The 14,540-nt window shown below is 46.0% G+C and overlaps 1 protein-coding gene and 1 long non-coding RNA gene across 3 annotated transcripts in view; one reads left to right on the forward strand and one right to left on the reverse strand.

Moving 5' to 3' along the window:
* LOC310752835 (retinol dehydrogenase 8-like) overlaps nt 1–7,107 on the forward strand; it is a 28,584-nt gene extending 21,477 nt beyond the window's left edge. For both annotated transcript variants that reach the window (XM_083593926.1, XM_083593925.1), the window contains exon 7: nt 4,139–7,107. In XM_083593926.1, coding sequence (XP_083450052.1) covers nt 4,139–4,369 — 231 coding nt within the window. In that variant the 3' untranslated portion in view covers nt 4,370–7,107. The remainder of the gene's footprint in view (nt 1–4,138) is intronic.
* On the reverse strand, nt 6,406–8,592 carry LOC310753031. The gene is made up of 2 exons (XR_014543086.1): nt 8,405–8,592; nt 6,406–7,390 (listed from the first exon to the last, which is right to left on the reverse strand). It is a non-coding gene; the product is annotated as an uncharacterized lncRNA (long non-coding RNA).
* Between the last annotated feature and the right edge of the window lie 5,948 nt (nt 8,593–14,540).

Here is a 14,540-nt window from a genome sequence, read left to right on the forward strand (position 1 = left end):
ATGATGCAGCTATTCGGTTATACTAGCAAACTGGAGGTTAAACTAACCCCTTATAAGAATGCGGGGAGCGTTTGCGTGACACACCTGCACGCTGCAGCCAACACATTATTATTATTATTATTATTATTATTATTATTATTATTATTATTATTTTATACCCCGCCCATCTGGCTGGGTTTCTCCAGCCACTCTGGGCAGCTCCCAACAGAATATTAAGCAGAATAAAACTTCAAACATTAAAAACTTCCCTAAACCAGGCTACCTACAGATGTCTTCTGAAAGTCAGGTAGTTGTCACAACACACAGTTTGGAAAGCTCTGGCTTATGGCATTGGCCCATTGTTCCTTCTAACAGCAACCTCAGGTGCTGAGTGCCACTAGGCTTGTAGCTCAAACAGAGCCACCGAGGAATAAGATGGAGGTGCCCCAAGGTGCGCAGAAGTGCAATGCTTTAAAAGTGGTGCTGGCGCTGGTAAGAACCGCAAAACTTCCCAGTGAGGCCTGAGAACACTCAGTAGCCATTAATGTAGAGGGAAAGAAAAGAGAAACTATTAATATTCGGCAGGGGGGCGTGGGAGAAGTAGAATGCCTTGTTTGAAGGTAACAGCTGACTAGAATCCTGAATAAGGAGGGAAGTTGTGCTACAATATTTTGTTGCAGGCAGCACTTGCTAGGTTTAAAATTGCTGCCACTTTGATCTGTGGTTCAGCTGCAAGAAGCCTCAGACCCTCGCAGCAGTGTTCCTCAGTTCATCATCATCATAATAATAATTCTCTGGTTATCTCCTGCTTGGACTACTGCAATGCGCTCTACGTGGGGCTACCTTTGAAGGTGACCCGGAAACTACAACTAATCCAGAATGCGGCAGCTAAACTGGTGACTGGGGGTGGCCGCCGAGACCACATAACACCGGTCTTGAAAGACCTACATTGGCTCCCAATACGTTTCCAGGCACAATTCAAAGTGTTGGTACTGACCTATGAAGCCCTAAAGGGCCTCGGTCCAGTATATCTGAAGGAGCATCTACACCCACATCGTTCTACTTGGACACTAAGGTCCAGCGCCGAGGGCCTTCTGGCAGTTCCCTCGCTGTGAGAAGCCAAGTTACAGGGAACCAGGCAGAGGGCCTTCTCGGTAGCGGCACCTGTCCTGGTGAACGCCCTCCCACCAGATGTCAAAGAGAACAACAACTACCAGACTTTTAGAAGACATCTGAAGGCAGCCCTGTTCAGGGGAGCTTTTAATGTTTGATGCATTACTGTATTTTAATATTTTGTTGGAAGCCGCCCAGAGTGGCTGGGGTATAAATAATATATTATTATTATTATTATTATTATTATTATTATTATTATTATTATTATTTATACCCCACCCATCTGGCTGGGTTTCCCCAGCCACTCTGGGCAGCTTCCAACAAAAGATTAAAAATACATTAAAACATCAGTCATTAAAAACTTCCCTAAACAGGCCTGCCTTCAGATGTCTTTGAAACGTCAGGTGGTTGTTTCGAAAAAATAGTCATGCCACTGTCTCCTAGTGGTGCAGCAATAAAACTGCTAGCACATATGCAAAGCTAAGCAGGGTCTGATATGGTTTCAAATTGGATGGGAGATTGTGTGTTGAGATTCTTGCATGGCAGAGGGTTGGACTAGATGGCCCTTGGGGTCCCTTCAACTCTGTGATTCTATGATGCAGCATAATTCCCAGTTCTTGGTTTGAAAACAGATAGCTGCCTCCACCGGCCAATGTAGCTGGGTAACAATTAATGAAGGAATTCAACCCTTTGGTCAGAATCTATGGCAGACCATCATCCCACTGAGAGGTTGTGGGTGATGATTTCTTGAAACAAATGTCCAAGAGGCAGGAAATGGATAGTAATGTTTTAGGGAAGTAAAAAGTGATAAGCTAAGAGAAGTGCTTTGCTGATATTCAGCAAAGTAGATCTGAGGAGCCAGAACAATTGTTTGCTGTGAAGCCTGTAGTATTTATACCCTCATAAACAAAAGCTTCAGACAAACTGAACAACTGATTGCCATTCCTCACTTCCGACTATATTTAGATGCTTTCTGGAGAGTCAGGATGAAGTGAGTCCCAACCCAGATAGTGTTTTCTTTTGTGGAGACATGCAGTGGTAGTCACTGATTACGTTTGGACTTGAACAATAGGCTCATCTCCTATTTTTGTATCTCCTTGATTAAATTGCCAAAGGTCACGTTCCATGCATATATGTGACTTCCAGTCTTGGGCACAATGAGGTGATTGGTTTAACTCCTCCAGCCCCCTTTGCCATCAGGTCTCAAGCAGCCTCCTGGCATCATATACACGGAAAAGTACAGTACCTTGTACACAGATCTGTTATACTGTGGGCAGACTAGAAAGCACTTCAAACGGAAAACATGGTTAAAGGCATATTGTATGCAAAAGTGCAAGGCTGCTGCCGTGCTACAGTTTGCGGTGGCCACACCGACTCCAGTGTGGTGCCAGAACAGCAGGCAGGAAAGGGGGGAAGCAGCCCAGGTTGCAGGCAGCCTCCCAGGTGAGCTGTTTAAAGGAGGGCGAAAGGCTTCCTTTAAAAAGGCTGCAGTGGGGTTTGTGGTGGGGTTCAGAGAGCAGTTTGGAGTTAAAAGGGCTTGGGCTTAGGGGCGAACCGTGAGGAGAGGAGAGGTTTGGGTGAGGGGATAGGCAAGGGGATGGGTGGCATCTAAAGGGGGAGGGCTTGGCCAGGTGTGAGGGGAGTGGGGATGGCAAAGGGGTGTCGGTGAGCAGAGCAAATGGGTGGCAACCCCTAGTGATAACATATAGGAATATTGGGATGGAGTGCTTTCTAGTCTGCCCACAGTACAGTGGTACCTCAGGTTACATACGCTTCAGGTTACACACACTTCAGGTTACAGACTCCACTAACCCAGAAATATTACCTCGGGTTAAGAACTTTGCTTCAGGATGAGAGCAGAAATCGTGCTCTGGCGGCGCGGCAGCAGAAGGAGGCCCCATTAGCTAAAGTGGTGCTTCAGGTTTAGAACAGTTTCAGGTTAAGAACAGACATCCGGAACAAATTAAGTACTTAACCCGAGGTACCACTGTATAACAGATCTGTGTACAAGGTACCGTACTTTTCCATGTATAAGACACCCCCTATTTTGAGGTACTTAAATTTAAGAAAATGGAGGGAGATGGCAGCACAGAGTTGTTGCGCTTTGTGGGGGGGTTGCTGAAAATCTCTCACCCACACGCATCGCAAAATGCGCCTCTCGTCTGTCCCCTCGCTGGCACAAGCTGCCAATTGCCCTCCCAATTGCTGCAGCGTCAGCCAGTCAACCATTGACGCAGCAACCAATAACACGCACAATAGCTGTTAACAGCCGCGGCAGCAACCCATCAAACGTCTACCCTATGCGCTACCCATGTATAAGACGACCCCCATTTTTTAGCATGCTTTTAAAAGGAAAAAAACCTAGTCTTATACATGGAGAAGTACGGTATTTTATTTACTTATTCCTGAATTGGGCCAAAGGCACAATTTCCCTTGTATAAAAATAATAGGTGACGGTCTGTTATTGGTTATCAAAAATACTGACACAGGATATATGGTTGCCTATTGTTAAATTCTGATAAAAAGTTCCTAAAATTTTATTTATTTATAAATGTGTGTGTGTGTGTGTTTAATCTTTTAAAAATATGTATGTGTATATATATATATATATATATATATATATATATATATATATATATATATATATATTATTTTGACAAAGTAATAATCATAAATAAATAAGAATAAAAATATGCATCCCACCATGAGACCATTCCATTGTAACTATCCAGCCTCCCAAAATTTCAACACCTCTTGCGATGGTTCGACCCCTTTCCATTTTAACAGTACAAAATCTACAAACACCTTCCATATCTCCCTAGAATCATTTCTCCTGCATATTCCCCATCTTTCTTTAATAGCACATGTCAATTTATCATTAGTGTGTTTAATCTTGACTATGTGCAGGCTTTCAAAATGAATTCTGCCTTTCCTGCAGCAATCTCTTTGCATCCCTTGCTGAATTCTGAAAGGGTGATCCTGGCTGGTGGTGGTTGTTGTGGTGGTTGTTGTTTTCTAACCTTCTGCTTTGCACTCCTCCTGGCAGCATACTATGAAAGTGATCACCTCAGAGAAGCCTCCATTTCGGTACCAAACCAACAGCCTCTACACGCCCATCACCACCCTCAAGCACGCTGACCCCAGTGGGAACTTGCCCCTCAACGCCTTCCATCAGATGATCTTCCAGCACGACCGGCTCTTCAAAGCCAGCCTCAGCCTCCTCAAAATGCTCCAGTGGAGGAAGAGGCGGGACATGGAGCACAGCAGGTCCCCCTGAGAGGAAGCGGCTGACCCGCCTCAGAGCCTCTCACTTCCACAGCCCACTCGCAGGCTTTCTAGAGAGTTTAGCATTGAATCCTGGGCGGCATTATACTCCCTAGATGCCGGGGCAGCCCTACTATGAGGCAAAGTGAGGCAGCCCTTGCCTCAGGCGGCAGATTCTGGATGTCTCATGGAGGCAAAGTCTGATCCATTGGGTACCATCTACTGGGGAGGTGATACGCTCTGATAGTTCACATTCTTTTCGGTTTCGATTCTGCTGCATTCCTGTCAGTTAACGAGAGGAAGGTGCCATTACGTTCGGTAGGGTTTGTTGTCGTCTTTGCCCTTGGGCGCCAGAATTCCTGAGCTGAGAAATTATTGGCTGCCGCTGAGGTCTTGCAAGTCTCCTCACAGAAGCGGGCAAGGAAACCCAGCCTTCTGCTGCAGAAGAGCGTCCCAACATCCTGCACAGGACCTGCCTCAGCATCATGTCCTCTCTGAACATTTAAGAATCTCATTACCAGAAGTAGCCTGAAATGTCATCTAGTCTAACCGAGGCAAGCAGCAGGATTTGGTTAGATTATGCATTTTATTTATGCTTTTCACAGGCTTGAATTTTAAGGATCAAAGAGAAAGGAGGCACCAAGCCCTCATAGGCCATCGAATAACGTGGGAAAGGGCCAATTCCTCCACTTTCTATGTTCCAGTAGCCTATGCTTTGTTCTCCACCAGGATAGACAACATGTCGCCCATGTTGTCGGTCTCCCATCAGCCTCTGCAAGCATGACCAGTAGTTGCTGATGATGGGAGTTGTAGTACAACCATATCTACAGGGCTCAACATCGGCTGCCCCTGTCTTTCACACTATGTACAGCAGTCTTCCCCAACCTGATGTTCTCCAGATGTTTTGATTACAACTCCCAGCACCAGCAGAGGCTGGTGAGGGTTGCAACCAAAACATCTGGAGAACACCAGGTTGGGGGCGTCTGCTTTAGAGCTGGGGAAGCTGTCGGCCTCCAGATGTTGTAGAACTGCCAGCTCCCCATCATCCCTAAGCCTTGGCAAAGCTGGCTGGGTCTCAGAAGTTGGAACTGCTTGGCGACAGGTTCTCCTGCCCTGGCATTCTGGAGCCAGGTAGCATTCTGGAGCCCATACCACTTTAGCCCTGCAAGTAGGATTGCCATATATTTTTCCCATCTTCCTTTATGTAAAATAAGAAAATTAATACTCTGCACGTAGTAAACTGGCATGTCAGTCAAGGGTTTTAGCAGAGCAGTCTCTGCTGATATGCTAGCTTACTGCATGCAGGGAGATTTATAGGAGGGAGAGAATTACCAGGGCTATACAAAGCCAGACTACCTGATCGTCTAGCCCACTACTCTGATAGCTTCCTCTGGCTTATGCTGACTTCCCACCACCTACTACTTGAACCTTTTAACTGGAGATGCCAGAAACTGGGGACCTTCTCTGTGCAAAACAAGTGCTTCGCTTCTGAGCTTTGCCACCTCCCCTTCATTAAAAACATGGCCCTTACCACATCTGTCATCCAAAGTGGATTTGTCCAGAATGCAGTCACACCTGTCTTATCTCATTCTGCCTAATAGAGGGACCAACTTGAGGACAAACAGGAATATAACCAGGAATCTGGACTTCTACCTGACTGACCTCCCCTTAGGATTGCTGCTGGAGATGTCAAGCGACTCTTGGCAGTCTTGGACCAGCTCTCAAGTCAGGGCTGGGGGGAGCTGTGGCCTTCCAGATGTTGGTGAACCACATCTCCTGCCCTTGACCATTGGCCATGCTGACTGGGGCAGATGGAAGTCGAAGACCAACGAAACCTGGAGCGCCACAGTCTCTCCATCACTGATCTAGAGCAACCCTCAGAATGGAGAAGCCATCATAAGAACATGCCTATGAAGCAGCTTTTAAGGCTGAAAAAGAAATTGCAATTCCAGTTTTATTTTTTTTCTTAACGTAACCAGGAGGAGGAGGAGGAGAAGTGAGGGAGGCATTGGGGTGAAAGCAGAGATAGGAATCCTTTTTTTAAAAAAAAAAAAAAGGATGAGGAAGGGAAAATGCTCTTGCTTCTTGGACCAACCATGACTGAATACAGGGGGACAGGAGAACAGCGATAGGAAAAGATGCTGACATTCCACTAGCTTAAATAAACCAAGCAGTCATTCAAGAGCCAGTGTGGTGTAGTGGTTAAGAGCGGTAGTCTCGTAATCTGGGGAACCGGGTTCGCGTCTCCGCTCCTCCACCTGCAGCTGCTGGGTGACCCTGGGCTAGTCACACTTCTCTGAAGTCTCTCAGCCCCACTCACCTCACAGAGTGTTTGTTGTGGGGGAGGAAGGGAAAGGAGAACGTTAGCCGCTTTGAGACTCCTTAAAGGGAGTGAAAGGTGGGATATCAAATCCAAACTCCTCCTCTTCTACTACTACATCTTAGAAAGCAACAACAGGAGAGCATTTTCTGCAACATTGCAAAGAACGGCAAAGCACACTTCTCAGATTGTCTGGCTTGGCTCGTCTAGTATGGGGATCGTTGAGAGTGCTAGATTTGGGTCAGATGGCCCTGGGTTCAAACCTTTGCTCTGCCATGGAGTTAACTGGGTCTCCTTCAGCCAGTCACTGTCAGTCGAACCTACCTTGAAGGCTTTATTGTGAGAACAAAATGGGAGAGAGTTACCTGTTCTGGTCTGAGTCTTGTGAAGAGTAGGATTAAAATATAATAATTAAAATATCCTAAGTAGAACTGCCCCTTTTCTGTGTCTTTTTTACAAGCATCCTATATCCAAATCTCTATCATTGTGGGTGGAACAGGGGTTTTCAACCCACAAGGGAGTGGACCAGTTAGGTAATTTAGGTATATTCTCAAGGCGGGGTTTGTGTGAGAGAGAGATTCAGGAGAGAATCCTGTTACCAAATCCAAATGATCTTCCAGTTTAGGGACACTGACTGGTTTTATTGAGAAACTGTCTAATAGCACCATCTTGTGCACCTTTACTCAGAATTAAGTCCCATTAAGTTATCTGGGGCTTACCGTATTTTTCGCTCGATAACACGCACCTGACCATAACACGCACATAGTTTTTAGAGGAGGAAAACAAGAAAAAAAAATTCTGAATGAAACTGTGGATGTATCATTTTTGTGCTTCATGCTGCGGCCACAGACATGTGATTTGATGGTGAGTTTGGGGTAGCCCAATGCAAAGATCCTGAGGATCCATGTGGATCCATGCTTTGTAACCACGTTTTTGCACCATTGCAGCCCCAGGCAACAGTGGGTGCGTGATTTTTTTGGTGCAGGCTGTAGCCATGGACATGCTATGTGATCTGATGGTGAATTTGGGGTGACCCAATGCAAAGATCCTGAGGATCCATGTGGATCCATGCTTTGTAACCACGTTTTTGCACCATTGCAGCCCCAGGCAACAGTGGGTGCGTGATTTTTTTGGTGCAGGCTGTAGCCATGGACATGCTATGTGATCTGATGGTGAATTTGGGGTGACTCAATGCAAAGATCCTGAGGATCCATGTGGATCCGTGATTGGAACCACGTTTTAAGTAGGGAGGGAAGGAAAAACATAGAAGCGACAAGGAGAGGGGTGTGCAGAGAAGCAGCTGGCTAAGAATGCAGGAGAGGGGTTTTACCGGAGGGAGGAAAGGAAGGCAAAAGTCCCCCCCCCACAAGCCAACCAGCTCTCTCTCTCCCCCCCCCCCAACCTGCATGTTGCCTTCGAGTCCCAGACGCTTAGAAGGAAGGACGCTCTGCTTGCCTGGAGGGGAGGGGTTTTCTCTGCTCTTTGTTCCGTTTGAGCAAACACAGTAAGGAAACAGAAGCGGGTGGGCAGTAAGACCCTGAGGCAGAATGCAGGAAAGCAGCAGCTTCCTCCTTTCCTCCCTTCTCCGGACGATTTGATATTTGCCTGATTTTTGCCTTCACTCGCGCTTGTCAGCTCCAGGGACCACACATTCGCTCAATAACACGCACAGACATTTCCCCTTACTTTTTAGGAGAAAAAATCTGCGTGTAATAGAGGGAAAAATACGGTACTTCCTGGTAAGTGTCTAGGATTGGTGCCTGAGTTGTGCACATTCCACCATGCAGTAGTCTGTTAAATAAATACTTTTGTACAGGAATTGGCTGCTTTGATACCTATTTGTGTCTTGGTCGATTAGTAGTCATAGTTTATTGGTTTCCTATATTTCCTGTAAATTCCACCAAAGAACTTAATGGGGGAGGGGGCTTGACTGGGGGGAGGGAAGAGAAATGTTAATTGTGTGCTTCACAACTAAAGCAACACATTTGTTGTTGTTTAGTCGTGTCAGACTCTTCGTGACCCCATGGACCAGAGCATGCCAGGCACTCCTGTCTTCCACTGTCTCCTACAGTTTGGTAGCTTCGAGAACAGTGTCCAACCATCTCGTCCTCTGTCGTCCCCTTCTCCTTGTGCCCTCAATCTTTCCCAGCATCAGGGTCTTTTCCAGGGAGTCTTCTCTTCTCATGAGGTGGCCAAAGTATTGGAGCCTCATCTTAAGGATCTGTCCTTCCAGTAAGCACTCAGGGCTGATTTCCTTCAGAATGGATAGGTTTGATCTTCTTGCAGTCCATGGGACTCTCATGAGTCTCCTCCAGCACCATAATTCAAAAAGCAACACATATGGCAGTCTAAAGTGTGTGGATCAGGGAAAGAGCATTACTTTCTGAATCCATGTGTTGAAGACTCACAGCCGGCAGGTCATTCTGCCAACTCCTGTTTTGGGGTTTTGCAAGAGAATTTTGGGGTTTTGCAAGAGTGACCAATAGAGTATGACAACGATCACAGATTCTTGTGGCACCTGAAGGACTAACACATTGATTAGGGCAGAAGTTTTCACAGGCTCACCTTGTCAGAAGATGTATCCATTAAAGATCTTTAGCACATTCAAGAAATTGAATCCCTCTTGCTAAACATCTGGAGGCAGCAAACTGCAGCCTGGAGACAAGACCACCATTTTTCTCTGCCATCCCATTCCTCCCCAGGTCTTCCTGCTCTGCTGTCACACTAAGAACCTTCCAGTCTATCATTTTAAAGAGGCATTTTGGGTGGCTGGAGTTGAGAAAGTAGCAATGTAAGGGTCCCATTTTTAATTTTTAATTTTGCATATCCACTTGCTAAGCTGCTGGGGTAAAGGGAGGACACAAATTCTAAAGATGCTTCGAGTGATAAAATCATATTTATTTATTTATTTAATTTCTATACTGCCCTATACCTGAAGGTCTCAGTGCAGTTCACATAAAATATCAAATACATAAAATCAAAACAACAACCCAATTAAAAAAACCCCAAAAGAGCCAGCATTTTAAAAAGGGTATAGGATGTAGATCAAGTCAGGCAAAGGCCTGGTTAAAAAGGAACTATGGCCAAACTCTCACAGGAAAGCTTTTTAATAGACATTTGTTTTGTATTGGGGTGGTCTGTACATCATCCAATAGGCCATAGCAATATGTCGTAGTAATACTGGGCTCACGTGTTTTGCATGTAAATAAATGGGCTACAGAAGCGGAGATGTTTTAATGAAAATGTTCTGGGACGGGACCTGGTGTGGTGCCGCCTAGGAAGCCCCTGTGTTCAAATGTTGCCACCGCCATTAGGTCACTAGATGATCTTAGTCAAGTTCCTTAGCCTCAGCCTGCCCCCATCTGCAATACAGGGATACTATATAAGGTTATAGGGACGCGGGTGGCGCTGTGGGTTAAACCACAGAGCCTAGGGCTTGCCGATCAGAAGGTTGGTGGTTCAAATCCCCGCGACGGGGTGAGCTCCCGTTGCTTGGTCCCAGCTCCTGCCAACCTAGCAGTTTGAAAGCACATCAAAGTGCAAGTAGATAAATAGGTACTGCTCCAGCGGGAAGGTAAACGGCGTTTCCGTGCGCTGCTCTGGTTCGCCAGAAGCGGCTTAGTCATGCTGGCCACATGACCCGGAAGCTGTATGCCGGCTCCCAATAAAGCGAGATGAGTGCCGCAATCCCAGAGTCGTCCGCAACTGGACTTAATGGTCAAGGGTCCCTTTACCTTTATATAAGGTTATAAGAATCACAACAAATTATAGCATACTTTAAATACTATATAAATGCTAGATATTATTAACCATGTACTTGTAGCAGGTAACACACCTTGATGAATTGATCACCATGTGCAAGCTCTGGAATTAATCTCTGCAAAACAAAGGTGTAGGGGTTACTGAAACTATTTCGATCATTTTGGAAAGAGATGAGGGAATCAGCAGTGTTGTGCAGTAGGCAGCAGCTGTTCCTTGTGGCTGAGTCTTCCTTCAATAAACCAAGAGGGTTACCATTTTAATGCCACCTATCTGACGTTCCATCTATGTCTCTACATTAATCAAGCTGGCATAATTTATCACATCGTTAGAATTATTGATGGAGAGAAGAGCCATCAAGTTGCCGTCCAGTCAGCATTGAAAGGATGGGAAGATGAGCCACTCTTGATTGAGCCAACTGCCATTAGGACTGGGTTTTCAATGACTATGTATTCTTGGAACACACAGGAAGAAAACAAAACTTCCTGACTCAGCATAGTTTTTACTCTTGAATCACTGGCTCCCCCAGCCGCCACCCCTCCTGGTCACCATGGCAACGTGATAGAATTCTATGTGCAACCCTGCATGAATTTCACAGCATTTTTGTAGATAGTCCTTCCACATTCCTTCTGATACTGGTTCATTCCGAAGGTTATGAGGAAGTTAAATTTCCTGAGGTCAGCGACATGGGAAACTGGTGTGACGCTCATTGCCATTGGGGTTGAGGCTGGTTTTGCTGACAGCAAGGTTTTCTAGTTCTTGTGGAGAGACAGCTTTGTCTTGCTTATTCCACTGAAGGATGCCTTGGTAATCTCAACAGTCCATTGTTTTTCTGCTGAGCGAGAAGTTTATAAGAAACAATGGTGTGTACATTATATAAGTGCACATTTATGCCATACAGTTGCATTAATTCAGAATAACTGCTTCCTTCACTTGTTATTTATTTTATAAAATAAAACGGGATGCAATTTCAATACAACAATTAACATACAACAGTAAAAAAACAACACACGGTTCAGATTAAATAAACAATTCAAGATTATTGCAGTAGTCAAAGTATCCATTTAGTACAGAGAACTGCTGAACATTGCAGACTGCAACACCCATCACCCCAGGACATACTGGTTGAGGCAGCTGGGAGTTCGAATCCAACAGCACTGGGTCACAGACTCCACCATCTTGGACTCCTTGCTTCTAGTGGACATGAGTTTGATGCCCAGTTGTATGGAAAAAAGAAACAGACCATTTCCTGAAGATTGCACCACCCTGGAAGATTCATACGAGTGATAATGTTCTCTGTTCCTGGACCCAGGCTATTTAGGATTTTATAACTTCCGTCCTGTGCATTGTTACTACATTGAGCACAGTGGGTCCTACTCTTCAGTAAACGTGTATTGGATTGGGTCACATGGGCAGTACCATAAGCTAAGCCCAGAAACCTACTAGCAATCAGTGGCGCCCCTTCAGAGGGGAATAAAATATTCCATATGATGGCTAACTTCAACCAATTGCTGGGCAACTGTGTTCAAGGGTAGAACCATGCAGAGCTCACTGTAGTAATCAAACCAGAAAGCTGCTGCCCTGTGAAGAGAGGGCAGCAGGGACACTTGTCCACCAGGAGAGGGCACAGTTGGCATACCATCTGAAGCTGGCAAAAAGGACCCAATCCAACTATGAAATTGAACCTGATCCTTAAGGAATCAATGGTTTGCTTTTCATGTTTCTAGAACTTGTTGTTCTTATCTCATTTGTTGTTTTTATCTCATTTTTAGCTTGCTGTATACCACTTTAATTGCTTCAAAATGCAATGTACTAATTTGTTAAATAATAAAATAATATAAGGTTGGGACGCAGGTAGCGCTGTGGGTTAAACCACAGAGCCTAGGACTTGCCGATCAGAAGGTCGGCGGTTCAAATCCCTGCGACGGGGTGAGCTCCCGTTGCTCGGTCCCTGCTCCTGCCAACCTAGCAGTTCGAAAGCACGTCAAAGAGCAAGTAGATAAATAGGTACCGCTCCGGTGGGAAGGTAAATGGCATTTCCGTGCGCTGCTCTGGTTCGCCAGAAGCAGCTTAGTCATGCTGGCCACATGACCCGGAAGCTGTATGCCGGCTCCCTCGGCCAATAAAGTGAGTTGAGCGCCGCAACCCCAGAGACGGTCACGACTGGACCTAATGGTCAGGGGTCCCTTTACCTTTACTTTAAAATAATATAAGAGGAACGCGGGTGGCACTGTGATCTAAACCGGAGAGCCTAGGGCTTGCCGATCAGAAGGTCGGCGGTTCAAATCCCTGTGACAGGGTGAGCTCCCATTGCTCAGTCCCAGTTCCTGCCAACTAGCAGTTCGAAAACACATCAAAGTGCAAGTAGATAAATAGGTACTGCTCTGGCGGGAAGGTAAACAGAAGCGGCTTAGTCATGCTAGCCAAATGACCCAGAAGCTGTCTGCGGACAAATGCCTGCTCCCTCGGGCAGTAAAGTGAGATGAGCGCCACAACTGCAGAGTCGTCCGTGACTGGACTTAATGGTCAGGGGTCCCTTTACCTTTACCTAAAATAATATAAGAACCCATTCCCATCCAGAACAGCTAAACCACTGACTTAGTCCTCCTCCTTTAAACTGCATGGTGCTTGTGACATCTGCCTCTGACTGGTTCATTCGCTGTGATGGTTCACCTATGTTCAGTTTATTAGAGAATTAAGCAGCCTGCAGTTACGGTAGCTTCTGTGAGGAGTGGGAAAGCTATCTGTCTGAGATGAAAACCTCACATCGTGCAGAATAGGGCAAGAACAGAGGTCCCAGAACGTAAGGAAGTTAAGTCAACAGGCAAGGAAGGAAGTAGCGAACGGGCTGAGAAAGAGAAATTGTGTAGGAAGGTAAAAAAAAAAATGTGTGAGGAAAAGGGAAGAGAAGGCAGAGGTTTCTGCGATGCCTTGAGGGTGGCAAATGACTAACCTTTGCTTGCTATTTGGGGACACTGCTTAGTGCTTAAAAGAAGCAATAGACACATCTGCATAAAATTTGCAAATGCTAACGTACACACATATATGCAAATAAACAGGAATGGACATTCCAAAGAACGGAACTGTTTGGTGTGCAGCAGTTAAATGAAGCTAAACAAAGTCTAGCTGTCCTTTTGCATTTGTTAAAAGGGAAGAAATGGGGGTGCCTTTGATGTACAGTTGACAAGTGGCACTAAGCCTCCCCCCCCCATCTCCACCACAGTAGCTGGCAGCAGACCCCAAAAGACTTTGTCTCTGGCCAGTGGCCACCCCCTAAGGAAGAGGTTCCCAAACTGGTCTGCAGACCAACACTGGCCTGCAAGCTTCATTCAGGTCATCCCTGGTGTGTTTGCGAAGAACGCCCATACATTTGCGCTTCTTGTTGAAGGTACTTTTGCTGCCCTTAAAATTGTTGTGTATACAGTGGTACCTCGGGTTAAGAACTTAATTAATTCCAGAGGTCAGTTCTTAACCTGAAGCGTACTTTCGCTAATGGGGCCTCCTGCTGCCGGACGATTTCTGTTCTTAACCAGGAGCAACCACTTCCTGGTTAGGCAAGTTTGTAACCTGAAGCGTCTGTAACCCGAGGTACCACTGTACCTGCTTTGTAAAGTATTAACCCCCCCCAAAAAAAGAGCAGAGAGGCATTTAACAAACCATTTGTGTTCTGAGTTGGCATTATTGGTCCCAAGCCGCAGGTGGCGCTGTGGTCTAAAACACTGAGCCTCTTGGGCTTGCAGATCAGAAGGTTGCCGGCTCGAATCTCCATGATAGGGTGAGTTCCCATTCTTCTGCCCCGGCGCCTGCCAATCTAGCAGTTTGAAAGCACACCAGTGCAAGTAGATAAACAGGTACTGCTACGGCGGGAAGGTAAATGGCGTTTCTGTGTGCTCTGGTTTCTGTCACATTCCTGTTGCGCCAGAAGTGTTTTAGTCATGCTGCCACATGACCCGGAAAGCTGTCTGCGGACAAAAGCCGGCTCCCTTGGCCTGAAAGTGAGATGAGCGCCGCAACCCCATAGTCGCCTATGACTGGACTTAACTATCCAGGGGTCCTTTACCTGTACCTTATTGGTCCTAAGGAACATGCGGGGGTTTGGTTAGGT

Source organism: Podarcis filfolensis (genome assembly GCF_964270895.1).
Source record: "Podarcis filfolensis genome assembly, chromosome: 17".
In the NCBI taxonomy this organism is placed as follows: Eukaryota; Metazoa; Chordata; class Lepidosauria; order Squamata; family Lacertidae; genus Podarcis; species Podarcis filfolensis.